The sequence below is a fragment of the Dipodomys merriami genome, unplaced genomic scaffold (genome assembly GCF_024711535.1).
Source record: "Dipodomys merriami isolate MVZ:Mamm:240054 unplaced genomic scaffold, mDipMer1.0.p SCAF_1, whole genome shotgun sequence".
Lineage (NCBI taxonomy): Eukaryota > Metazoa > Chordata > Mammalia > Rodentia > Heteromyidae > Dipodomys > Dipodomys merriami.
In genome coordinates, this window is record NW_027202270.1 from 91,059,074 (window position 1) to 91,084,507 (window position 25,434).

General features: G+C 47.3%; 2 protein-coding genes across 2 annotated transcripts; one reads left to right on the forward strand and one right to left on the reverse strand.

The window, feature by feature from the left end:
* Positions 1-9,335: 9,335 nt before the first annotated feature.
* Positions 9,336-15,447, reverse strand: Psmb5 (proteasome 20S subunit beta 5). The gene is made up of 3 exons (XM_070025018.1): positions 15,227-15,447; positions 13,375-13,681; positions 9,336-9,824 (listed from the first exon to the last, which is right to left on the reverse strand). The coding sequence occupies exons 1-3, from the start codon at positions 15,422-15,424 to the stop codon at positions 9,538-9,540; spliced, it is 792 nt and encodes a 263-aa protein (XP_069881119.1). The 5' UTR covers positions 15,425-15,447; the 3' UTR covers positions 9,336-9,537.
* Psmb11 (proteasome subunit beta 11) lies at positions 15,444-22,643 on the forward strand. Its single transcript, XM_070025015.1, has 2 exons — positions 15,444-15,602; positions 21,344-22,643. Exons 1-2 carry the CDS (start codon positions 15,458-15,460, stop codon positions 22,207-22,209), a joined length of 1,011 nt encoding a protein of 336 aa, XP_069881116.1. The 5' UTR covers positions 15,444-15,457; the 3' UTR covers positions 22,210-22,643.
* The last annotated feature ends 2,791 nt before the right edge of the window (positions 22,644-25,434 follow it).

Genomic DNA, 25,434 nt, shown 5'->3' on the forward strand with positions numbered 1-25,434 from the left:
ACATACACACACAACAACAACAACATACTCTTTACCTGACATATAACTGTAACCCCTGTGTATATCACCTTTATAGTAACAATAAAAACACAAATAAAAAAAATTATAATGGACATTACTAGGATAATTAGGAATTTGAATATGAGGATTTTGCCAGTCCTAGGGTTTGAACTCAGGGTCTGGGTACTGTCCCTAAACTTCTTTTGTTCAAGGCTAGCACTCTATCACTTAAGTCACAGCACCACTTCTCACATCTCCACTTCTGGTTTTCTGGTCGTTAATTGGTTTGTTTTTATTTTTGTTTTTGGGTCTGGTCGTGGGGCCTGAACTCTGGGCCTGGGCTCTGTCCCTCAGCTCTTCAGCTCAAGGATAGCACTCTACCACTTGAGCCACAGCGCCACTTCCGGCTTTTTTCTTTTTGCTTATGTGGTGCTGAGGAATCGAATCCAGGGCCTCAGGCATGCAAGGCAAGCACTCTACCACTAAGCCACCTTCCCAGCCCCTCCTCTTCTTTTTTTTTTTTTTTTGTCGGTCGTGGGGCTTGAACTCTGGGCCTGAGCGCTGTCCCTCAGCTCTTCAGCTCAAGGCGAGCGCTCTACCACTTGAGCTACAGCGCCACTTCCGGTTTTCTGGTGGTTTATTGGAGATAGGAGTCTCACGGTCTCTCCTGCCCGGGCTGGCTTTGAACCGCGATCCTCAGATCTCAGCCTCCTGAGTAGCTAGGATTACAGGCGTGAGCCACCAGCGCCCGGCTTTTTTTTTTTTTTTTTGGTTGGTTGTAAAGCTTGAACTCTACCACTTTGAGCCACATCTCCACTTCTGGTTTTCTGATCGTTAATTGGTTTTTTTTTATTTTTTTTATTTTTTTTATTTTTTTTTTTGTCGGTCGTGGGGCTTGAACTCTGGGCCTGGGCGCTGTCCCTCAGCTCTTCAGCTCAAGGCGAGCGCTCTACCACTTGAGCTACAGCGCCACTTCCGGTTTTCTGGTGGTTTATTGGAGATAGGAGTCTCACGGTCTCTCCTGCCCGGGCTGGCTTTGAACCGCGATCCTCAGATCTCAGCCTCCTGAGTAGCTAGGATTACAGGCGAGAGCCACCAGCGCCCGGCTGGTTTGTTTTTATTTTTGTTTTTGGGTCTGGTCGTGGGGCCTGAACTCTGGGCCTGGGCTCTGTCCCTCAGCTCTTCAGCTCAAGGCTAGCACTCTACCACTTGAGCCACAGCGCCACTTCCGGCTTTTTTCTTTTTGCTTATGTGGTGCTGAGGAATCGAACCCAGGGCCTCTGGCATGCAAGGCAAGCGCTCTACCACTAAGCCACCTTCCCAGCCCTCTGGTCGTTAATTGGAGTTAAGAGTCTCAGGGCATTTCCTGCTCGGCTGGCTTTGAACCATGATCCTCAGATCTGAGCCTCCTGAATAGTGAGGATTATAGGCAGGAGCCACCAGTGCCTGGTTTAATAGATGATTGGATATAGCACATGCCCAGGGCTATTTATTTACTTTTTTTTTTTTTGGTGGTATTGGAGTTTGACTCAGGGCCTTGAGTTTATTTGGCAGGTACTGTGCCTCTGAGTTGCTCCCCCAGCCCCCAAGACTGTTTAAATGAGATGGAGCACACGATTTAGCCTAGTCAAGGACAGTACTTGGGCCATTCACTTGAGGTTGGCCCACCTTTACACACCTGTATACTTTTTCTCTTTCAGAGTTACTTGGAATTGTGGGGCTTCTGTGAGGATCTATGAGTCAGGGTCTAGCTATATTGTCTGGACTTGTCTTGAATTGGTGGACTTGAGCAATTTCTTACTTTAGTGCTCAAATGCGGGTCTACAGGTAGGTGCCATTGCACCTAGCTCATGCTAGTCTAAATGCTTCATTGCTTTTTTTTTTTCAGTGCTGGTATTGGAGCTTGAACTCAGTGCCCAGCACTGTCCCTTAGCCTCTTCCCTTCTAGGCTGGCACTCTACTACTTGTCACAGATGAACTTCCAGCTTCTTCTTCACTGATTTTTTTTTTTTTTTTTTTTTTTTGGTCGTGGGGACTGTCCCTCAGCTCTTCAGCTACTTCCAGATTTTTCTGCTTGTGTGGTGTCGAGGAATCGAACCAAGGGCCTCATGCATGCCAGGCAGCACCGTACCACTGAGCCACCTTCCCAGCCCCTTGTTCATTGATTCGAAATAAAAATCTCTTGGATTTGTCTTCCTGGGCTAGCTTCAAAGCTCCATCTTCAGATCTCTTCAGTAGCTAGGACAATTGTGTGAGCCACCAGTGCCTGGCTTACTGCTATGAGTGCAAACTCAAGACTCAAGGGAGACATGCTGATGATAGTCCTTTCACAAACTGGTACTCAGAGAGGATTTCTTTCTTTTTTCTTTTTTCTTTTTTTCTGCCAGTCCTGAGGCTTGAACTCAGGACCTAGGCACTGTCCCTGAGCTTTTTTTCTTTTTTTCCTCTAGCATAGGGCTCTACCACTTGAGCCATAGTGCATCTGGCTTTTTCTGTTTATGTGGTACTCAGGAATCGAACCCAGGGCTTCGTGCATGCTAGGCAAGCATGCTATCACTAAACCACATTTCCAGCCCAGAGGACTTCTAATCAGACTATGAATCAGTGGGGAGATGTGGCTTGCACAGTGATGATGTTGAAACTAGGTTGGGAAAAGAGCTACCTTACAAAAGGTGTCAGAGGCTCATGTCTGTAATCCTATTCAGTAGGCAAAGGTTAGAAGGCTTTCAGCTCAAAGACAGCCTGGGAAGACAGACCAAAGAGACTATTTTATTTTATTTTGCCAGTCCTGGGCCTTGAACTCAGGGCCTGGGCACTGTCCCTGAGCTTCTTTTTGCTCAGGGCTAGCACTCTACCACTTGAGCCACAGCACCACTTCCAGCCTTTTCTGTGTATATAGTACTGGAAAATTGAACCCAGGCCTTCAAGCATGCTAGGCAAGCACTCTACCACTGAGCCACATTCCTAGTCCTCAGAGAGACTCTTAACTCCTATAAGCCACCAAAAAGCCAGAAGTGGTTTTATGGCTCAAGGGGAGCCATCAGCCTGGAGCATAAAGCTAAGGGACAGTTCTCAGGCTCTGCAGTCAAGTCCCTGTACCAACACTACACACAATCCTATTTAGACCCATTTATTTCCCCTTACCTAAAGTGAAAAGGAGGAAGAGGGCTGGGATGTAGCTCAGGGGCAAAGAACTTGCCTGGGGAGTGCTGGGTTCCATCTCTAGTATCAAAAAAGAAAACAAAAGAAGAAACAAACAAACAAACCAAACCAAAAAGGAGGACTTTGAGTTATATGCCTGTGATTAGCAGGCACATAGGCATGGAGAGAAAAGGCTCTTAGTGACCCTAAAAATCAAGCCATTCAAAGGTACTAGATCTGTGATTTGGACTCATTTACTCTCCTGCTCTGAGAGCAATTTCTGCTCTTCTGCCTTTGGATTAGCTGGGTTGAGAAGGCTAATAGCTCCAACTTTCTTTGCAACCTTGCATAAGTAGTGTAGACACTGGAGAGATCCTTGCAGAGTATAAGTGACTGTGACAGTACGGGGCCAACATACAGGGAGGCACGTGTTCATTATGTATGGCTGGAGAAATTATCTGTCTCCAGGGGGACATGTTTCACTGTGCATTAGCTTTGAGCCGCTTCCTTCCCCTGTCTTTGCCTACTCTTTCTACCACTGTCCTTCCCAGTCTCCTTTCCCACTCCCTGTCCCCCACTCTCCAGTCCAGTTCTGCCTGTCAATGTCTCCATCCATCTTCCTCTGTCACGTCCACATCTCCCTCTGCTGCTGTTGGTGAGCTGCTTTTCTGTTCCTGTCTCTCCTTGTCTCTGGTTCTCTCTAGCACCATTTCTCCCACTCCATCTGTGCTTTCCTCTGTGCTACCAGCTTTCTGGATACCCTGCAGCTAGTGATAACCTTTTCTTGCTACTTAAAGCCTATAAACACTACTTGGTTATTGTTTGGTTGTCATTTAACTTCTGTGGTGGAAAGTAGAAGGGTCTCGAGTTTATTTTTTATTTTTGGACCCCAGGCCTTGTATATGCTAAGCACTCTTTCTCTAACCGAACTACACTGCCAACCTATAAAGATGTTTTTTCTAAAGTTGAGAGAATAAAGGACTCGATGCTGGTGGCTCACGACTATAAACTTCACTACTTAGAAGGCTGAGATCTGAGGATCAAGGTTCAAAGCCAGCCCAGGCAGAAAGCCTTATGATACTTATCTCCAATAAAATAGCAGAAAGACACAAGTGAATTTGTGGCTCAAGTATAGCATGCCAGCCTTGAGTGAAAAAACTAAGGGACTGTGCCCAGGCCTGAGTTTTAAGCTCTATTACTGGCACACATGCATGTATACACACACACACACACACACACACACACACACACACACACACACACACACACATACACACACACGAATTAGAGACAATATGAAATTTGCCTGAAAAGAGGTAAGTAGACAGGGCTGGGAATGTGGCTTAGTGGTAGAGTGCTTACCTAGCATAAATGAAGCCCCGGGTTCAATTCCTCAGTACTACATAAAGAGAAAAAGCTGGAGGTAGAACTCTGGCTCAAGTGGTATAGTGTGCTAGGGTTGAGCAAAAGCAGTCAGAGACAGTGCCCAGGTCCAGAGTTCAAGCCCCAGGATTGGCAAAAAAAAAAAAAGGGGGGGGGATAAGTAGAGATAAACACCAGAAGAGGTGAACCTGTGGTATCTTATTCCCTTTGGAATAAGTCACATCTAGGGACAGCTTAGTCTGGACCATACATGGTTAAGTACCAAGTTAGGCTTGGCACTTCACTGAAAGGCAAACGCTTCTGGGAAAAGGAGTTCAGTTAAATAAACCCAAGTAGCTGACGTGGGTAGAATTTCTTCTGCCTGACCCATTAACAACTATGAAGGGGACATTTTAGGAATGTTTTTATTGAAATGCTTCAGTGGGGCATAGCCTCTGGAAGCCAGCACTTGGCTCTGAGGCCAGGCCTGGGGAGCACAAAGGGATGCAGACAGTTGGCTGACAAGGGAGGGGAGGAGAGGCCTGGGTCAGAAGAGGCAGCAAACACTGTCAGGGCAGTTCTCATTGCCATGTTTGCTCTTGCCTGCTGTAATTAAATCTTCCTCAATATGATTCTGGCTTCCTGAGGAAACTAGAATTTACAAAAACAAGAAATAAACAGAAATAGCAGAGCTGATTGGCTGAAATGTATCCTTGAAATCATAAAGCACTTGTGTGGTTAGATCACTGGTGCCAGTTTCAAAGCACTTAATCTGTTATAATGCAGGCAGGAGAGTTCTTCTAAGAAAACGAATAAGAGAAAATAAAGAAACCTACATTTACTCACAAAAATAGTCATGTGCTCTCCATTTGCCCCCAGCATCCTTGTTTGCTCCTAGCACAAGAAAATGGTCCTCTCAGAATTCCCTCCATTTTTCCAACTACCTTATTTTTAAAAATTCCATCCCTTAATTCCTTCCCACATAGAATCTATGGACCAGAATAAATCAGATGTTTTATTTCCCCTCCAAGGATGTGACCTTCTACTCCCCAAATGGCTTTGACAGTTTTCTCATTTGCCAGCTGAGGAGGATATCAAGAGACACTGACTTTGTGGTTTTGCCTAAAGAGGGAACACTCAGTAACTATTATGCTTCAGTCTTCTGATGTGCTTGAACTACCCTTCCTCCCCTCCACCATGCTCTCGCCTCCCTACCTCTTCACTTTTTTCTTGAACGTTCTGCTCACTCTGCAGGGCTTGGCAGCTCCTCAAGCCTGCTCTTACTCTTGCCTGGTGTAGGGATACTATAAGGCACATCTTTCTGCCTCCCACCCTACACAGTTCCTTGCTAGCAAGAGAGCGTTCTGGGCCTCTAGGAATACTCACTGTTTTTAACCTGATTAGTCCCCTCATCTACCCAGAGCCAGACTTTAGTGTCATTTAGCTATCTGTGGAGGGAAAAGAAATTGTCAGACATCACTTACAAAGCCCTGTCCTTTGGACACTTGGGAACCGCTGAGAGAAATGAATCTTTGAGCTATTTAAGGCAATTCCTTTTCCATCATCCTTTGTCAAGACAACTGTACTGGGAAATGAATCTGAAGGGAGTCTCTGAACTGGTACTCTCCACTCTACAGCATCCTCCCATCGCTACACAGCATCCATCATCCCCACACAAGCAGAGATGGATGACATTGCCAACTCCCTAGCAGTACCCAGCAGCTAGAAATCAAATGCACAGGGTGGATACCACTAGCTTAGATACTAGCAGTTTTTCCTTATCTCTGTTCTTTTTTTGGGGGAGGGGACAGGGCTGGTCCTCGGCTTGAACTCAGGGCTTGGGTGCTGTCCCTGACTCTTTGTGCTCAAGGCTAACTTTCTACCACTTGAGCCACAGTGCCACTTCTGGCTTTTTTGAGTACTTTATTGAAGATAAGGGTATCACAGGAACTTCTCTGCCTGTGCTTGCTTCAAACTGTGATCCTCAGATCTCAGCCTCCTGAGTAGCTAGGATTATAGGCATGGGCCATTGGTGTCCAGCTCATCTCTGTTCTTTCTTTCTAGAATATCTACCAAGAAATGGTCTCCTTCTTTAGAGTCTTGAATCCCAGACCGAGGAGGGCAGAGAACTTAGGACTGTAAGTTACGAATTTTCCTGAAATGATGCTGTTAGTACAGAGTTTAAACAGACCACTGCCCAATGCAAGGTGCTAAGACAGGTTCAGGGGAAGAGGTGGTGCTGTTTGATGCTCATTTCTTCTCCAGACCTAATTTTCTATTTAGGGAGAGACTAGGGAATCTGCTCTCAGGCATCATGTAAGGGAATTACAAGCTTTGACTTTTCTCACCACAAGGTTGTTTCCCAGGACAATGTTGAGGTTCTAAGAGCCAAACTCTGTGTGTGTGTGTGTGTGTGAGAGAGAGAGAGAGAGCGGGGAGGGGGGGAGGAGAGAGAGGAGAACCAAAAGTGTTGTGGAGCATGAAGCTCAATGGCTGATTCTCTGACCTTTAAACTCTAGCCTGGTTTAATTTCTTTCAGGTGTTGGAATTTCATTTTTAAAAAGGGGGAGGTTGTGGAGAGAGGCTGGGAATGTAGTTTATTGGTAGAGTGCTTGCCTAGCATGCATGAAGCCCTGGGTTTGATTTTTCAGTTAAGTTACTCATTAAAAAAAATTAAGCCATGGGCTGGGAAGGTGGCTCAGTGGTAGAGCGCTTGTCTTGCATGCATGAGGCCCTCGGTTCGATTCCTCAGCACTACATAAGCAGAAAGAAAAAAGGCTGGAAGTGGCGCTGTGGCTCAAGTGGTAGAGCGCTAGCCTTGAGCTGAAGAGCTGAGGGACAGCGCCCAGGCCCAGAGTTCAGGCCACACGACCGGACCAAAAAAAAAAAAAAAAATTAAGCCAGGCTTATGCCTGTAATCCTAGCTGCTCAAGAGGCTGAAATCTGAAGATTGTGGTTCAAAGCCAGTCCAGGCAGGAAAGTATGCAAGACTCTTACTTATCTCCAAATAACCACTCAGAAAACTGGAAGTGGCGCTGTGTGTGGCTCAAGTGGTAGAGCGCTCGCCTTGAGCTGAAGAGCTGAGGGACAGCGCCGCCCAGGTCCAGAGTTCAAGCCCCACGATGGACAAAAAAGAAAAAAAATTGTACAAGATAGGAGGATCATGAGTTCAAGCCCAGCCTGGGTGGCATAGCACAACTGTTTCAAAGAAAATACAAGGCCTATTTTTTTTTAAATACCAGTTCAGGGGCTTAAACTCAGGGCCTTGGCACTGTCTGAGCTTCTTTTGCTCAAGGCTAGCACTCCTCCACTTCCACCACTTGAGTCATAGTGCCACTTCCAGCCTTTTCTTATTATGTAGTACTGAGGCCTAATTTTGTTGTTATTGTTGGTTGTGGGGCCTGAATTCTGGGCCTGGGCAGTCCGTCAGCTCTTAGATCAAAGCTAGTGCTCTACCACTTGAGCCACAGCACCACTTCTGTTCTTTTCTGCTTATGTGGTGCTGAGGAATCAACACAGTGCATGCAAGGCAAGCACTCTTAGCACTGAGCCACCTTCCCAGCCCCTGAGGCCTAATTTTTAAAGATCTACAAACCATGTCATAAGTGAGAAGAGGCTGTAACATCTCACATATCGCATATGTTGATGGTAGTCTGTACAGGAGAAAGCTGAGACATAGCTCCTGCCTGTTTTAGCTGTAGAGTATATTTGGGTCCATGCTAGTGGACTCCAGGGGCTCCTGAGATACTTGTCAGCAAAATGAATCTCCTAAGGCACAAGAGTCATTTGTTTTCCAAACTCCTTTCTCCAATCTCACTAATTCCCAATTTCCCCCGAGTTTGACAAATGCAATTAACAAGCCTGGATCAGTTCTTGGTGGACAGCCTCATCAATCAATACAAAACTGCACCAGGATGAAGAGGAAGGAAGGAGGATGCAGCACAGGGGTGAAGAGGCCTTACTCCACCTAGTTGGAATGACTCCTCCTATTCCCTGTCTGAAAAAAATGACATTGTTCTCTCAACTACCACTCTCTTCTATCTAGCCAACTACATAAAAGGTGGTCTTACTTATGTTCTCCCCCATTTTTAGATTTCTCCTGCCAATACCCTGTACCCTGTCTTCTCTTTAACAGTAGCTTTTGCCATCTGCCACCACCACAGCTTGGGAACCCCCTCAAGTGCTGGGTGACAAATTGGCCCTCTTCCCACCCACACATTCCAGTGCCAATTCTGGACTGCTTCTTGCCCAGGATGCTACAAGACCACCTCTCCCAGCTTTGCCACACAGATAACCATGCTGGAAGACCAAAAGGAAAAGACCAAAAGGTCACCAGGGCTTTCACATTCACTATTCTGTTCTTTCCTGAGGTCTAAGCCTTCCCTTCCCCATGGGATTAACACTTCAGACTTATGCTGGCAGTTCAAGGCCAACCTGGGCTACATAGACACTATCTCCAAAAAACAAAATAAATTATGTGTATATTGCTGTCCCCTCTCCTCTGCTGAAGTCTGTCAACTTCCCTTCCCCCACAGCAGGCTGAGCTTTTTCCCCTGTAGCCTTTCTGGTACAGCCCTATGCATCTTTCCACCTCATCAACTTCTCATTTTTTTTTGCAAACGGAATTGGGAAATCTCTCCCTCCTCCCTGCCGTTCTCCTTCTCCTTTGTTACTAGCTTCATGAGTGGGATATTAATGTATTCACTAGACAACGTCTTCCCACTACTGTTTCCTGTAATTACAGTGCCTTTCCTCCCACTGTCCTAGCTTATTTGACTGCAAAGTGCTTGGAGGAGGGACAGCGTGGACAAAAGACACAAGACAGGCTGAGGTCGAGTACTGAGTGCTGTAATGGTAACATCCAAGAAAGTAAACAAACAGCGGCCTCTGTAGCAGCTCATTTATAACGGGTCACACCCAGTGATCAATGTTTCAGGGGTTTTATAAAAAGGTACAGATACAACTGTGGATTACTCTACTCTAGAAGGGATGTTATAACATTACCAATGACAGTCACCCCAAGAAATCCATCCTTCAGGGAGTAGATTTACTATACTTTTCATGTAAATCGGCTACATTGTCACTGGAGACTCGGATCCAGCCATCTTCCCGCACGTGGTAGAGATTGACTGAACCTCCTGAGTAGGCATCTCTGTAGGTGGCTTGGTAGATGGCTCGGCGGGCCAAATCATAGGCTGCTGCCACTTCCAAGTCATAGGAGTAGCCTCGATCCATAACTCCATAGGCGTATACAGAGCCAGAACCTACAGAAAAGGTAGCTCCAGAGATCCGGTTCCCTTCACTGTCCACGTAGTAGAGGCCTGAAAAGCAGGAACAAAAAAAAATCACCACTACACATCTTTTTTTGCTGATTGTGGGGATTGAACTCTGTGCTTGGCTGTTGTCCCTCAGCTCTTCAGCTCAAGGCAAGCACTCTACCACTTGAGCCACAGTGCTACTTCTGGTTTTCTGGTGGTTAACTGGAGATAAGTCTCACGGACTTTTCTGCCTGGGCTGGCTTTGAACCATAATTCTCAAATCTCAGCCTCCTGAGTAGCTAGAACTACTGGCGTGAACCCCTGGTGCCTGACTCACTACTCATCTTTCTTTTTTGGTCAGTCATTGGGCTTTAACTCTGGGCCCAGGTGCCACTTCCAGTTTTCTGGTGGTTTATTGGAGATAAGAGTCTCACAGACTTTCCTGCCTGGGCTGGCTTTGAACCACAATCCTCAGATCTCAGCCTCCTTTGTAGCTAGGATTACAGGCATGAGCCACCAGCACCAGGCTCACTACTTTTTTTTTTTTTTTTGCCCTTGTAGAGCCTGAACTCTGGGGCCTCAGCTCTTCAGCTCAAGGCTAGTGCTCTACCACCTGAGCCACAGCACCACTTCCAGCTTTTTCTGCTTATGTGGTGCTGAGGAATCAAACCCAGGGCCTCATGCATGCAAGGCAAGCATTCTACCACTGAGCCATCTTCCCAGCCCCATGTATTTCTTAATAGGAATACATTCTCAGAAATTTGTTGGTAGAAGGCAGATACTGGTGGCTCACACCTGTAATCAATGGTAGGCACACCAGTCATGCCAACATTTTGGTCAATGATAACTATATATCTTGTGAGATTATATCATGTAGTGAAATTGTAGTGGTTTTGGTTTATGTCATAAGCTAAGTATATACTGTGATAATTGCACTAAGATAAAGATCCCTGTTAAGGGCTGAGACTATGGCTTAGTGGTAGAGTGCTTGCCTAACATATATGAAGCCCTGGGTTCGATTCCCCAGTACCACATAAACAGAAAAAGCCAGAGTGCTGCTGTGGCTCAAGTGGAAGAGTGCTAGCCTTGAGCAAAAAGCTCAGGGAAGGTACCCAGGCACTGAGTTCAAGCCCCCCCAGGTCTGGCAAAAAAAAAAAAAAAAATCCCTATTAAGAACAAACATCTGTTTATTTATTTTTGTGCTGGTACTGGTAACTTGAACTCAGGGATTTGCACTCATGCTTAGGTTTTTCGATCAAGACTGGGACTCTATCACTTGAGCAAACAGCTCCATAGCTCGTTAACTGGAGATGGTTAAAAGTCTCACAGTCAGACATTGGTGACTCACACCTGTAATCCTAGCTACTCAGGAGGCTGAGATCTGAGGATCATGGCTCAAAGCCAGCCTGGGCAGAAAAGGCTTTGAGACTCTTATTGCTAATTAATCACTAGAAAATGGAAGTGGAGCTGTGGCTCAGTGGTAGAACACTAGCCTTGAGCATAAAAACTCAGAGACAGCACCCAGGTCCTGAGTTCAAGCCCCACTACTCAGCCAAAACAAAACAAAAAACCAAAACAACAAAAAAATCATGGACTTTCTTGCCTTGTCTGGCATCAAAGCGCAATTATCATATCTCAGCCTCCTGAGTGCTAAGATTCCAAGAGTATGCTTTTACACTCTCTTCTGTTTCTTCTCATAGTCATGTCTATTCTTTCTGATCAGTGTGGACAGAGGGACAAACATAGAGGCTGTTTTGGTAGTACAGGGAGGGGTTTGAGCTGAGGAAGATTACAAAGAAAATGATAGCTGCACTCCCAGCTACATGTGGCTTAGGAGAACTTGAAATGGTACTATGGTCATAGATTGAATATTTTAATCTTTCTTGTACTAAATGAGCATAAGACAATTTCTTTTATTTTTTCTTTAAAATTTATCGTTCTTGCCAGGTTCTCACGGTCTAGCCTAGACTGGCATGGAATTCCAGCCTCCTGGAATACAGAGGTGTAAAATCATACCTGGTTTCTTTTTAAATTTGTTGGTCATGGAGTTTGAACTCTGGGTCTGGGCGCTGTCCCTCAGCTCTTCAGCTCAAGGTGAGCGCTCTACCACTTGAGCCACAGCGCCACTTCCGGTTTTCTGGTGGTTTATTGGAGATAGGAGTCTCACAGTCTTTCCTGCCTGGGCTGGCTTTGAACCATGATCCTCAGATCTCAGCCTCCTGAGTAGCTAGGATTACAGGCGTGAGCCACCAGTGCCCGGCTCTCACACGACTTTTCTATCAGCATTGCCTAGAGTTTTTCTCTTAGCCAAATTAATTCTCAAATATAATTTCTAGGTCTTATCAGTTTATGGAGTAGAAAAATATGTAGGGCTGGGAATGTGGTTTAGTGGTAGAGTGCTTGCCTAGCATGCATGAAGCCCTGGTTTTGATTCCTTAGTACCACATAAACAGAAAAATCCAGAAGTGGTGCTATGGCTCAAGTGGCAGAGTGCTAGCTTTGAGTAAAAGGAGCTCTGGGACAGTGCCTGGCCCTTGGTCAAGCCCCAGGACTGGCAAAAAAAAAAAGGGGGGGGGGAGTATTATGTACAATATTTCACATTAGTTATTTTACATTTATTTACTTCTTTTATTTTGGGGTTTTATTATCTTTTTTTTTTTTTTTCCCATTGTGGGGACTAAACTCTGGGCCTGGGCACTGTAAGCGCTCTACCACTTGAGCCACAGCGCCACTTACGGCTTTTTCTGCTTATGTGGTGCTAAGGAATTAAACCCAGGGTCTCATGCATGTGAGGCAAGCACTCTACCGCTGAGCCACCTTTCCTTATCTTACTTTTAAGTGGTTTTTACAAAGGGATTTCAATTCAACATATCAGGTTATGAGTATAATGCATATTAATCAATGTTACCACTTCCATAATTTTCTCTTTAAATTTTGACAGAATTGGGGTTGGTACTCAGGACCTTGTGCTTGGTAGGCCACCATTCTACCACTTTAAGTGATGCTTCCAGCATTGCTTTTGCTGGGCATTTTGGAGATGGGGGGGGGAGGTCTATTGAACCTTTCTGCCTGGAATGGCCTTGAAACTTAATCCTCCAGATCTTAACCTTCACAGTAGCCAGGATTGTAGATGTGAGCCACTGGTACTTGGCTTACATGTATAATCTTACTCAACCAATGTTACAGCTCACCACTGAATGTGACATGAAGAAACAGGGACTAAAAATATAAGTAACCTGGTCAATTGACTAAGTCAGTCAATGACACAGCAGGTCTAACTTAATGCTCTTTATTACACTATAATCAATGCCTCCCTTGGACAAGAAGGGAAGGCTAAGAAACTAATTAGCACATCTTTTTTTTTTTGTCGTGAGACCTGGACTTTTGGCCAGGTCTTTAGCTCAAGGCTAGCACTCTACCACTTAAGCCACAGCGCCACTTCTGACTTTTACTGCTTATGTGGTGCTGTGGAATCAAACCCAGGGCTTCATACATGCAAGGCAAGCACTCTTCCACTGAGCCACCTTCCCAGCCCTAATTAGCACATCTTATATTAACTCAAAACCCCTCTTGGTATTGTTAACTCAAGGTCAAGGACTGTAGGACAACTCACCAGGACCTCTCTTATCCCAGCCACAGATCATGGTACCCATGGACAGCCCCATGCCTTTGTACTGATAGACCATGTTGGCAAGAAGCTTGGAGGCAGCTGCTACTGAAATGCGTTCCTTATTTCGAAGCTCATAGATTCGACACTGCCGGGCCAACAGCCGCTCCCAGAAGCTGCAATCCGCTGCACCCCCAGCCATGGTGCCCAGAAGGTAGGGATTGATCTCTATGACTTTCTTCACTGTCTGGGAAGCAATGTAAGCCCCTGCTGTGGCCCGGGAGTCAGCTGCAACAATGACTCCATGGCGAAACTGTTAAGATCAGAAAAAAAAAAACACAAAGCAGGCCCCATTAGACAACAAAAACATTCCCCTGATGTGTGTATATATTTAAATTTAATTTTTTTAATTTTTTAATTTTTGGTGGTGTCATGGAGTTTGAACTCAAGGCCTGGGCTCTGTCGGTGAGCTTTTTTGCTCAACAGTAGCTGTACCAATTGAGCACTTTTATTTTAGGCCCTTTTTTTTTTTGTCTGGGTTGGCCTCAAATTGTTATCCTCAGATCTCAGCCTTCTGACTTACTAGGATTATAGGCATGAGCCAACAGTGCCCAGCTTATTTATTTATTTATTTTTGGTGGTAGTACTGGGGTCTGGATGCTGTCCCTTAGCTTTTTCATGCAAGGCTTGTGCTCTACCACTTGACCCACAGCTCCACTTTTGGAGACTAGCACATCTCAGGACTTTTCTGCCTGGTCTGGCTTCGAACCTTGTGTTCAGCTCAAGTTTCCTGGGTAGCTAGGACAACAGGTGTGAACCACCAGCACCCAGCTTCCATGATGTTTCTTTTTTTTTTTTTTTGTCCGTCGTAGGGCTTGAACTCTGGTTCTGGGCTCTGTCCCTCAGCTCTTGAGCTCAAGGCAAGTGCTCTACCACTTGAGCCACAGTGCCACTTCCGGCTTTTTTCTTTTTGCTTATGTGGTGCTGAGGAATCGAACCCGGGGCCTCAGGCATGCAAGGCAAGCGCTCTACCACTGAGCCACCTTCCCAGCCCCTGTTCTTTTGTATTTTATCATACACATTTCCTTCACCTATTAATGTCATTTGGACTTCACCGCAATCCTCAGACTTGGGTATAACCAATATTACATCCTTTTGCTGTTGTTGTTTTTGTCGGTCGTGGGGCTTGAACTTGGGGCCTGGGCACTGTCCCTCAGCTCTTTTGCTCAAGGCTAGCACTCTACCACTTGAGCTACAGCACCACTTCCGGTTTTCTGGTTGTTAATTGGAGGTAAGGGTCTCACAGACTTTCCTGTCTGGGCGGGCTTAGAACCGCGATTCACAGATCTCAGCCCCTTGAGTAGCTAAGATTACAGGAGTCCAGCCACCGGCCAGGGATCCCAATTGTCTGGCTCTTATTACAATGGTCCCGGGACTTAACCCAGCCTCCCCCTATGGCCAGAGACTCAGTTATCCTTGTCCTGAGTGTACAAAACCTTTGGTGAATAGTGGCACTAGCCTCTAGCTACAGCTTCCTTGTTCTCGGTTAAGGACTCCCTGGATAGACGCGGCCTGGGGACGCCTGGGAATCTACCCGAACCGCCTCCGGATCCTACACGCACTCAGCGCAGCCCACCCCCCACCCTTCTCCAGGCAGCACGAAGGCCGAGGACTCCGGGACAATGAGTCAGCGAAGCCGCTAGGGCCGGGGCGAGAGGGCCGAGCCTTGCTGCCTGGGCTCAAGGCTCGGTGGTCGCGGCCACAGCACGCTGCCTTCCGCCTGGGAGGCCGGGCCGGGCCGGGCCGGGCCGGGCGCGAGCGCTCGCGGCTCAGCCGCGGGAGACGAGGAGATCCGCACCTTGAAGGCTAGCGTGGTGGTTCCATGAAGCATTTCGATTCGCGGCTCCTCTGGGACCCCCCAGCTAGGTGCAGCCAGGCTCAGCCCATCGCTGGGACTCCCCGGACCCAGGTTCACCAGATCTGCACGACCTCCAAGTCCAAAAAAGCCCTGCCGGTTCACCGGTAGCGGCCGCTCCAACACGCTGGCCAGCGCCATGTCTAAGAAGGGCAGGTGAAATAAACTCCCAGAATGCCAAGCAAAGAACTGCCGGGCAACGCCTCGCCGTCACAGCTTCACTTCCTATTAAATCTATTCCCACGGCACAGCCATTTTTACTCCTGGCAACCACTCCTCCCAAAACAAGAGCCAGACCAGAGAGGCCATTTTCACCGAGGTACGGGGGGCGGGGGCGAAGAGGGGGGGGCGTTGCTTGACTACATTACTTTTAACGCTAAAAGGCTGTGAACAGACATTTTGATTTTGGTTTTGAAAGCCGTACAGGATCAGATGAACTTAAGGACGGAATGGAAACGTCCTTGTTGAGTGAGGTGAGGTTGGCCATCTTTGGAAAGGGCGTGACTGGTTGAAAACTGGTTGGCCTCTCTTGGTTAGTGGTCTCCGCCCACTTTGGGGTCTAACCTAGAGTTTCTACAGCTCAGCTCCTAAAAAAACTGATGTTGCCTTTTTGGTTAAGGACATCCTTAATACTGAGAAATATAACTAATTTGAGGTCATTTTCCTGTGGTAGTCAAACCAAGCAGTTTGTGATTTAAAAAAAAAAGAAAGAAAAGAAAAGAAAATGTAGTTTTGGTTTGACGGCATTAGTGGCCTTACCCCAACCATTCCTGAACAGTAATCAATTTTTAGTATTCAGTAGTCTTTTCTTTTTGCCTCCACTTCCTAGTGGAAATTGTAAATGATGAATTGCTTAAAAGGCAAATAGAAGAATAAAGAAGGGCTGGCAAGGTGGTTTAAGTGGTAGAGTGCTAGCCTTGAGCAAAAGAAGCTCAGGCCCCAGGGCTGGTGGCTCACACCTGTATTCCTAGCTACTAAGGAGTCTGAGATCAAAGCCAGCCCGGGCAGGAAAGTCTCTGTGAGACTCTTTTTGTTGTTGTTGGTCTTGGGGCCTGAACTCGGCCTGGGTGCTGTCCCTCAGCTCTTCAGCTCAAGACTAGTGCTCTATCACTTGAGCCACAGCACCTCTTCTGGCCTTTTCTGTTTATGTGGTGCCAAGGATTCAAACCCAGGGCCTCATGCATGCAAGGCAAGCACTCTACCACTGAGCCACCTTCCCAGCCCTGTATTAGAAATTCTTATTTCCTTTCTCTCTTTTTTTTTTTTTGTGCCAGTCCTGGGATTTGTACTCAGGGCTTGGGCACTGCCCCTGAGTTTTTGTGCTCAAGGCTAGTGTTCTACCACTTTGAGCCACAGCACTATTTCCAGCTTTTTGCTAGATAATTGGAGATAAGAGTCTTACAGACTTGGGGCTAGGAAGGTGGCTCAGTGGTAGAGTGCTTGCCTTGCATGCATGAGGCCCTGGGTTTGATTCCTCAGCACCACATAAGCAAAAAGAAAAAAGCCAGAAGTGGTGCTGTGGCTCAAGTGGTAGAGTGCTAGCCTTGAGCTGAAGAGCTGAGGGACAGTGCCCAGGCCCAGAGTTCAGGCCCCATGACCGGACTCCCCCCTCTCCCCCCCCCCCCCAAAAAAAAAAAAAGAGTCTCACAGACTTTCCTGCTCAGGCTGGCTTTGAATTTTGATCCTCTAATCTCAGCCTCCTGAGTGGCTAGGATTGCAAGCTTTGAATTCTGCTGGGCTTCTGAATTCTTATCTGTTCTGGACGATTCCCAGCTGGTTCTACACAGGGAAGAAATGTTGTTGGATGACAGCTTGTACTTCCTGGTTTCTCCAGTCTTTCCATTTCACCTTACCCTTCATCTTACCCTGGCCCTCAGTAATAAGGACCACAGAAAAGTATGACTCCATAGCCCAATCGTTACAATATCTGAAGAATAAAGGTGTCTATTTCTTTGAATAAACCTATTCCCATAGTACTTTGAGCTGAGATGCTTAGTAAAACATACTGTTTATGGTGCTGAAAGTAGTTTTAGCTTGACACTCTGTCCTAATCTATCGTTTTCTAAATATTTGGCTGTCTGCCAGGGCCTACCAATCCCTCTCTGTACCACCCTGGTTGGTCTAAGACTTTTGATTCAGTGTTAGGAGGTGAGGGCCAGTTGTTTCTCCTGCAATGGAGTTACAAGCAAGCTTTCTTGCTATTATGCACTCTTGCACAGAATAGGGACCAGTAGAAAAGAGAGAAGTCCACTAGATCCTTTCAGCCATATCCTCTGGACTTTTTTTTTTTTAATGTATCAGTTGTGGAGCTTGAATTCAGGGAATGGGTGCTGTACCTGAGCTTTCACTCAAAGTTAGCACTCTACCCACTTGGAGCCACAGTGCCACTTATGTTTTTTTGATGGAGCTAAGAGTCTCACTGACTTTCTTGCTTGGACTTGCTTCAAATCACCATCCTCAGATCTCAGCCTCCTAAACCTGGCTTATTTGTTGAAATAGGGTTACCCTAACTTTTTCCCTAACCTAGCATCAAATCATGATCCTCTTGACCTTCTCCTTCTGACTTCTGAGTAGCTGGGATTATAGGCACGAGTAGTGTTCCTAGACTTTATTTTGTTGTTGTTGTTATATATTTCTGATTATAGAGAGACACAGAACTTAGCATACTTGCTCAGATATTTTTGCTCATGGCTGGCACTTTGCCACTTGAACCACACCTCCAGTTGTGGCTTGTTACTGGTTAGTTAGAGACAGGAGTCTCTCAGATTTATCTGCTGGAGCTGACCTGATCCTCAGATCTCATCCTCTTGAGTAGCTATGATTCAAAGCTACCAGCACTCACTTCTCTTTTTTTATTTATTTAACTCATTAATAATTAATTTTTGTGCCAGTCCTGTAGCTTGAACTAAGGCTTTGCCCACTGTCCCCGAGCTTTTTTGCTCAAGGCTAGTGCTATACTAGCCTTTTCAGTGGTTAATTAGAGCTAAGTGTCTTATGGACTTTCCTGTTTCGACTGACTTTGAACCTCAATCCTTAGGTCCCAGCCTCCTGAGTAGCTAGGATTACAGGTATGAGCCACCAGTGCATAGCTTCTTTTGTATTTATTTAGTTTTTATTTTAATTTTTTTTGTTGGTCCTGGGGCTTGAACTCTGAGCCTGGGCACTGTCCCTCAGCTCTTCAGCTCAAGGCTAGCGCTCTACCACTTGAGCCACAGCGCCACTTCCGGTTTTCTGGTGGTTTATTGGAGATGAGAGTCTCACCCACTTTGCTGCCCAGGCTGAGTTTGAACCGTGATACTCAGACCTCAGTCTCCTGCATAGCTAGGAATATAGGCATGAGCCACTGGCCCCTGGCTTCTTTTTTATTTTTGACAGGGTCTCACTATGTAGTCCAAGCTGGCCTCAAACTCTTTACCTTTCTGTCTCAGCCTCCTGAGTGCTGTTGTGTTGGGTTACAGGGGTTTTTTTTTTTTGTTTTTTTTTTTTTTGGGTCCGGTCATGAGGCCTGAACTCTGGGCCTGGGCGCTGTCCCTCAGCTCTTCAGCTGAAGGCTAGAACTCTACCACTTGAGCCACAGCGCCACTTCCAGCTTTTTGCTTTTTGCTTATGTGGTGCTGAGGAATCGAACCCAGGGCCTCATGCATGCAAGGCAAGCACTCTACCACTGAGCCGCCTTCCCAGCCCTGGGTTACAGGTTTAAACCATTGCATTCGCTACCCTCAGGACTTTTTTTTTTTTTTTTTTTTTTGGTAGTGCCAGGGTTTGGATGTATTAGGCAAGTGCTCTACCACTGAACTCTATTTCCAGCCAGGAATGCTCTTTTCTTTTCTTCTTCTTTCTTTCTCTATTTCTCTTTCTTTCTTGCTTGCTTGCTTGTGTGCTTGCTTGCTTTTCTTTCTTTCTTTTTTTTTGCCAGCCCTGGGGCTTGAACTCTGGGCCTGGGCACTGTCCCTGAGCTTCTTTTGCTCAAGGCTAGCACTCTACTGCTTGAGCCACAGCACCACTTCCAACTTTTTCTGAATATGTAGTACTGAGAAATTGAACCCAGGGCCTCATGCATGCTAGGCGAGCACTCTACCACTGAGCCACCTTCCAAGCCCCAGGAATGCCAGTTTTATGTGCTAACAGGACACCTTTATCCCCAAGGCAGAAGAGACTTCCATGTTTCACTTTCACTTTTCAGTAACCTGCCTCTCTGGAAGGTATTTGAGCCTCTTTCTCCTTTTCTCTTTTACAAAACTCTTATGTGAAAAAAAACAAAAACAAAAACCTGTTATGTAGGGGCTGGGAATGTGGCTTAGTGGAAGAGTACTTACCTTGCATGCATGAAGTCCTGGGTTTGGTTCCTCTGTACTACATAACACAGAACAAGCCGGAAGGGGTACTGTGGCTTAAGTGGTAGAGTGCTAGCCTTGAGCAAAAGAAGCTCATGGACAGTGCCCAGGCTCTGAGTTCAAGCCCCAGGACTGACAAAAAAAAAAAGACAAAATAAAGCTCGGTGCCAGTGGCTCATGCCTATAATCCTAATGACCCAGGAGGCTGAGATCTGAGTATCATAGTTCAAAGCCAGCCTGGGCAGGAAAGTCCATGATACTCTTATCTCCAGTTAACCACCAGAAAACCAGAAGTGGTGCTATGGGCTCAAGTGATAGAGTTCTAGTCTTGAGCTGAAGAGCTCAGGAACAGGGTCCAGGCCCAGAGTTCAAGCCCCAAGACCAACAACTATAACAAAAAAAATCAACTCATGTATTCTCTCTTTAGGCCATTTTATTTTTCTCCATCTTGCCCATGGATTCAAAGTATGAGTTGAGTCTCAGAATTGATGTCCTACTTCTTTTTTCTGAGGTTTTCTTTTCTTTTCTTTTCTTTTTTTTTTTTTTTTTTGGTCCAGTCATGGGGCCTGAACTCTGGGCCTGGGCGCTATCCCTCAGCTCTTCAGCTCAAGGCTAGCGCTCTACCACTTGAGCCACAGCACCACTTCCGGCTTTTTTCTTTTTGCTTATGTGGTGCTGAGGAATCGAACCCAGGGCCTCATGCATGCAAGGCAAGCACTCTACCACTGAGCCACCTTCCCAGCCCCTTGATGTCCTACTTCTGAAGTCAGTTTCTAAAGTCAAGATCTCTTGCCTCAGTGGTCCACAGCACTCTGTTTTACTTTATCAAATAGAATATCCTCCTTGCTGGGAGTTCTCTCAGGCCAGGGCAGGGCCTTAATGTGTGTGTGTGTGTGTGTGTGTGTGTGTGTGTGTGTGTGTGTGTGTGTGTGTGTGTGTGTGTGTGTGTGTGTGTGTGTGTGTGTGTGTGTGTGTGTGTGTGTGTATGTTCAGGTACTTAGGGCCTTGGCACTATCGCTTAGTTTTTTGCTCAAGGCTGGCACTCTACAATTTGAGCCACACCTCCACTTCCTGCTTTTTGGAGGTTGATTGGAGATAAAAGTCTCACCAACTTTCCTGTCCAGGGCTGCTGTCTTCAAACTGCACACCTGAGCTCAGCCTCCTCCAGGGTAGCTAGGATTATAGGAATGAGCTACCAGCACCTGGCTTTAATTTGTTTTTGCATGCTCATGTCCTTTAGAGAAAAAGCAAAAGAGACTCAGCCCTGCTGCTCCCTTTTCTTGTGCCCACTTGCCTTTGGAGCTTCCAACCCTCACCCCTCTTGGGGTCATTATAGGATGACTGACAGGAGACTCTGTGGGTGACTCTCAGATGGGTTACGGGAAGCAGAAGGTGAAGGTCTGACTGAAGGATGGCGTCGTCCCAGTGCTGGACACTCCATGGCCTGTCCTTTCCTCCCTCCACAGTACTCTGAGGAGGAGGGGCTGTCCCCATCAACACCAAAGCCTGTTTTGGAGTTGGGATAAATAGCTTGTATGCTTGCTTAAGGTTCTGGCTGTAGTCCAGCTTCTCTGTAGCGTCCCTCTTCCCCCACCTGCCTGACCCCAGCCTTCAAATCCCTGCCCTGCTTCTTCCAACCTTCACTCAGACTCAGGGATGGCTCTACAGGATGTGTGTAAATGGCAGGCCCCAGATACTAAGGAACTGTTCTTTCGTCTGCCCCCAGCTGGCAGCTGGGCTGTGCCCCGGGGCTGTGACCCTCAGACCTTCCTGCAGACCCAGGGCCCCAGCCTGGCCCACGGAACTACCACTCTGGCTTTCCGCTTCCGTCACGGTGTCATTGCTGCAGCTGACACGCGTTCCTCCTGTGGCAACTATGTGGCCTGTCCAGCCTCACTCAAGATCATCCCTGTGCACCGGCACCTCTTGGGGACCACTTCTGGCACCTCTGCTGATTGTGCTACCTGGTACCGGGTACTACAGCGGGAGCTGAGGCTTTGGGCACTGAGGGAAGGTCATCTGCCCAGTGTGGCCAGCGCAGCCAAGCTTTTGTCAGCCATGATGTCCCGCTACCGTGGGCTAGATCTGTGTGTGGCCACTGCCCTGTGTGGCTGGGACCGCTCTGGTCCTGCTCTTTTCTATGTATACAGCGATGGCACCTGCCTACAGGGGAACATCTTCTCTGTGGGCTCTGGGTCTCCCTATGCCTATGGTGTGCTGGACCGTAGCTACCACTATGATATGTCCATCCAGGAAGCCTATGCCCTGGCCTGCTGTGCTGTGGCCCGTGCCACCCACCGTGATGCCTATTCAGGGGGCTCTGTAGATCTTTTCCACGTGCGGGAGAGTGGCTGGGAGTATGTGTCACGCAGTGATGTGTGCACACTGTACACAGAGCTGCAGGAGCTCCCCGAGCCGGACCAGGAGCTCAAGGCTGAGGACCAGGAGCTAGAGGCTGAGGCCGAGGCCAGCCAGACCCATCTGGAACCTGCCACTCCCCCCAGGGCTGGAGAAAGTGGAGCACTGTTTTGGGGGCCCAGAGAGGAGACACCAGAAGATTCCAGGATGCCTGCAGAGACTGAGATACCATGACAGGACTTGGGAATCTCAAGCCCAGGAATGGATGGGAGGATAGGACAGTAGGGAGGTGCCCAGTGTAAGTAGCCCCACTGCACTGCCTCCAGCTCTTCTGGATTGCTTGCTTCATTTGTTCCATGCTCCCACCCTCTCTGTCTACCAGAGATGTGTGTTGATGGCTCTGTCCAACATGTTCCTATTGATGGCCAATGGGTTGCTCCAGTCTCCTTTTTTGCTCCAAGTTGACCTTCAGCCAACACTAGCCATGTGCCTAGTGCATACCAGATCCTGTTCTAGGTGCTAGACTCTTTGGCCATCCTCTTTTCTACTTTTCATCATCCCATCCCTAGCCTCTCTGTTCTTTCCTGTTTTGTCTTTGTGTATGTGTATATGTGTGTGTATGTGTGTGTGTGTGTGTGTGTGTGTGTGTGTGTTGTGTATGTGTGGGCACGTGCACCAATACTGAGGCTTAAACTCAGGGCCTGGTCCCTTAGCTTTTTTGCTCAAGGCCAACACTCTACTGCTTGAAATACACCTCTACTTCCTTCTTTTTTGGTGGTGTTTTCTCCCCCTTCCCCCGCCCCCAGTTGTGGGGCCTGAACTATGGACCAGGGCGCTATCCCTCAGCTCTTCAGCTCAAGGCTAACACTCTACTACTTGAGCCACAGTGCCCCTTCTGGCTTTTTCTGCTTATGTGATGCTGAGGAATAGAACCCAGGGCCTCTTTCATGCAATGCAAGCACTCTACTACTGAGCCACCTTCCCAGCCCCTGGTGGTTAATTGGTAATGAGTCTCACAACTTTTCCTGCCCAGGCTGGCTTCAAACCATGATCCTCTGATCTCAGACTCCTGAGTAGGATTCAGACAGGTGTGAGCTGAGCCACCAGTAACCAACTTGTTTTGGTCTTTATCTGTCTCAGAATCTTTGCCTTATATTCTCACTTGGCTTTTTTTTTTTTTTTTTTTTTTGCTCTGCTGTATGAGCCATTTCCAGCCTTTTGTTAGTTAATTGGAGATAAGAGTCACAGACTTTTCTGCCCAGGCAGGCTTTGATTTTCAGATCTCAGCCTCCTGATAGGTATAATTAGAGATGTGAGCCCTCCATGCCCAGCCTCCTCGTCACTTCTCACTTTGTTGAGGCAGGATAGCAAAGAAGGGAGCAGCCATTCTCAGAATGATACAGGGAGAGTACCCTGGTAGGCTTGGGGCCTAGTGCAGTGAAGAGAGTTCTTGGTGGTGATGAGCTTCCCTTCTCTGCCCTCCTCCTCTAGCATGACACAATGATGATAATGATGATACCTGTGCTCAATGCAGTTCTCATGACAGTCCTTTGAGCTCACATCACTGAAGAAGGCTCAGGGTATGACTTGCCCTATTTACACAATAGGTACAGTGATGGGGCTTACCTGTGGGCCTCCCTTTCCAGAGCTTGCACTACCTCTCCCAGGCTCAAGGCCCAGTCTTTTCTCTCTTTCCTTCTGGGAAGTAATGTGGAAGAATAGCTAGGTCAATGCCTGGCTGGTGGTCAGAGATGAATGAACTTAGAAAAACTCGAGGGTGGGCTGGGAAGGTGGCTCAGTGGTAGAGTGCTTGCCTTACATACATGAAGCCCTGGGTTCGATTCCTCAGCACCACATAAGCAGGAAAAAAAAAAGCCGGAAGTGGTGCTGTGGCTCAAGTGGTAGAGTGCTAGCCTTGAGCTGAAGAGCTGAGGGACAGCGCCCAGGCCCAGAGTTCAGGCCCCACGACTGGACCCCTCCCCCCCCCCAAAAAAAAACATTGCTCCAGGAAGAGCTGGCCAGATAGAGGAGGATTTCTAAACTCTACCATGGCCAGGCGCTGGTGGCTCACGCCTGTAATCCTAGCTACTCAGGAGGCTGAGATCTGAGGATCGCGGTTCAAAGCCAGCCCGGGCGAGACAGACCGTGAGACTCTTATCTCCAATAAACCACCAGAAAACCGGAAGTGGTGCTGTAGCTCAAGTGGTAGAGCGCTCGCCTTGAGCTGAAGAGCTGAGGGACAACGCCCAGGCCCAGAGTTCAAGCCCCACGACCGACAAAAAAAAAAAACAAAACTCTACCATGACCCTCTAGACTCAGGACAGGGGGAAGGAGAGTCAGGGAGCCCCATAAAAGAAATCAGGGGGGGATCTGGGACAGAAACAGGGAGCAGGGGGACAGAAGCACGGGGACCTGTGATGAGGAAAGGGAACATAGAAAATTGTCCAGGAGGGCTGGGAAGGTGGCTCAGTGGTAGAGCTCTTGCCTTGCAGGCATGAGGCCCTGGGTTCTATTCCTCAGCACCACATAAGCAGAAAAAGCCTGAAGTGGCACTGTGGCTCAAGTGGTAGAGCGCTGGCCTTGAGCTGAAGAGCTGAGGGACAGTTGCCAGGCCCAGAATTCAGGCCCCACGACCGACAAAAAAAAATTGTCCAGGACTAGCCTGCAAAGCAAGCTCAGGAGTCTGGCCATTGTCCTTTACAGCAACCACTTCCTCCTCCTTTTGCCAGTATTGCCAGCATTATTGTCTTCCTCCTCTTTCTTCTCCTCCTCCATCTTCCTCCTCTTCCTGCTGTACCTCCTCCTCCTCCTCCTTTTTTTCTCTTTTGCCAGTCCTGGCACTTGAACTCAGGGCCTGGGTACTGTCCCTGAGCTTCTGTTGCTCAAGGCTATCACTCTATCACTTGAGCCACAGCACAACTTCCAGCTTTTTGTTTATGTGGTACTGAAGAATCAAACCCAGGGATTCATGCATGCTAGGCAAGCTCTCTACCACTAAGCCACATTCCCAACCCCATAGCAAACTTTTTAATTCTTTGCCTACTTCCCAGTCTGGGGGCTGGGGATATTCCAGTAGCCATAAACCAGAGGTCAGGGAGCTTACGATGCCCTAGTCCTGAAGGAGCACATGAGGAAGATTTACAAGATTTACATGTTTGATTAACTCTGTCTGACCCATAGAGGGTACAGATTCCTGTCCACAGAGGTGGGTAGGCCTTCCATCTAGGTATAGGTCAGTGTGTATGGGTGGTGGTGGTGGTGGTGGTGGTGGTATCTGTGCATTTGAATGTGGTAATAAATATGCAGTTGTTATATGCAAGTATAAAAAAACAGACCAGAAAAGAGAAACTTTTGAATAGGAGGGTAACATGGCTTTGCCTGTCCTTTTGGTGAAATGTACCCCCCTCTTCCAGTAAAGTGGACCAGACAGTGAGTCTATTTCTTCATTGCTCCAATGAT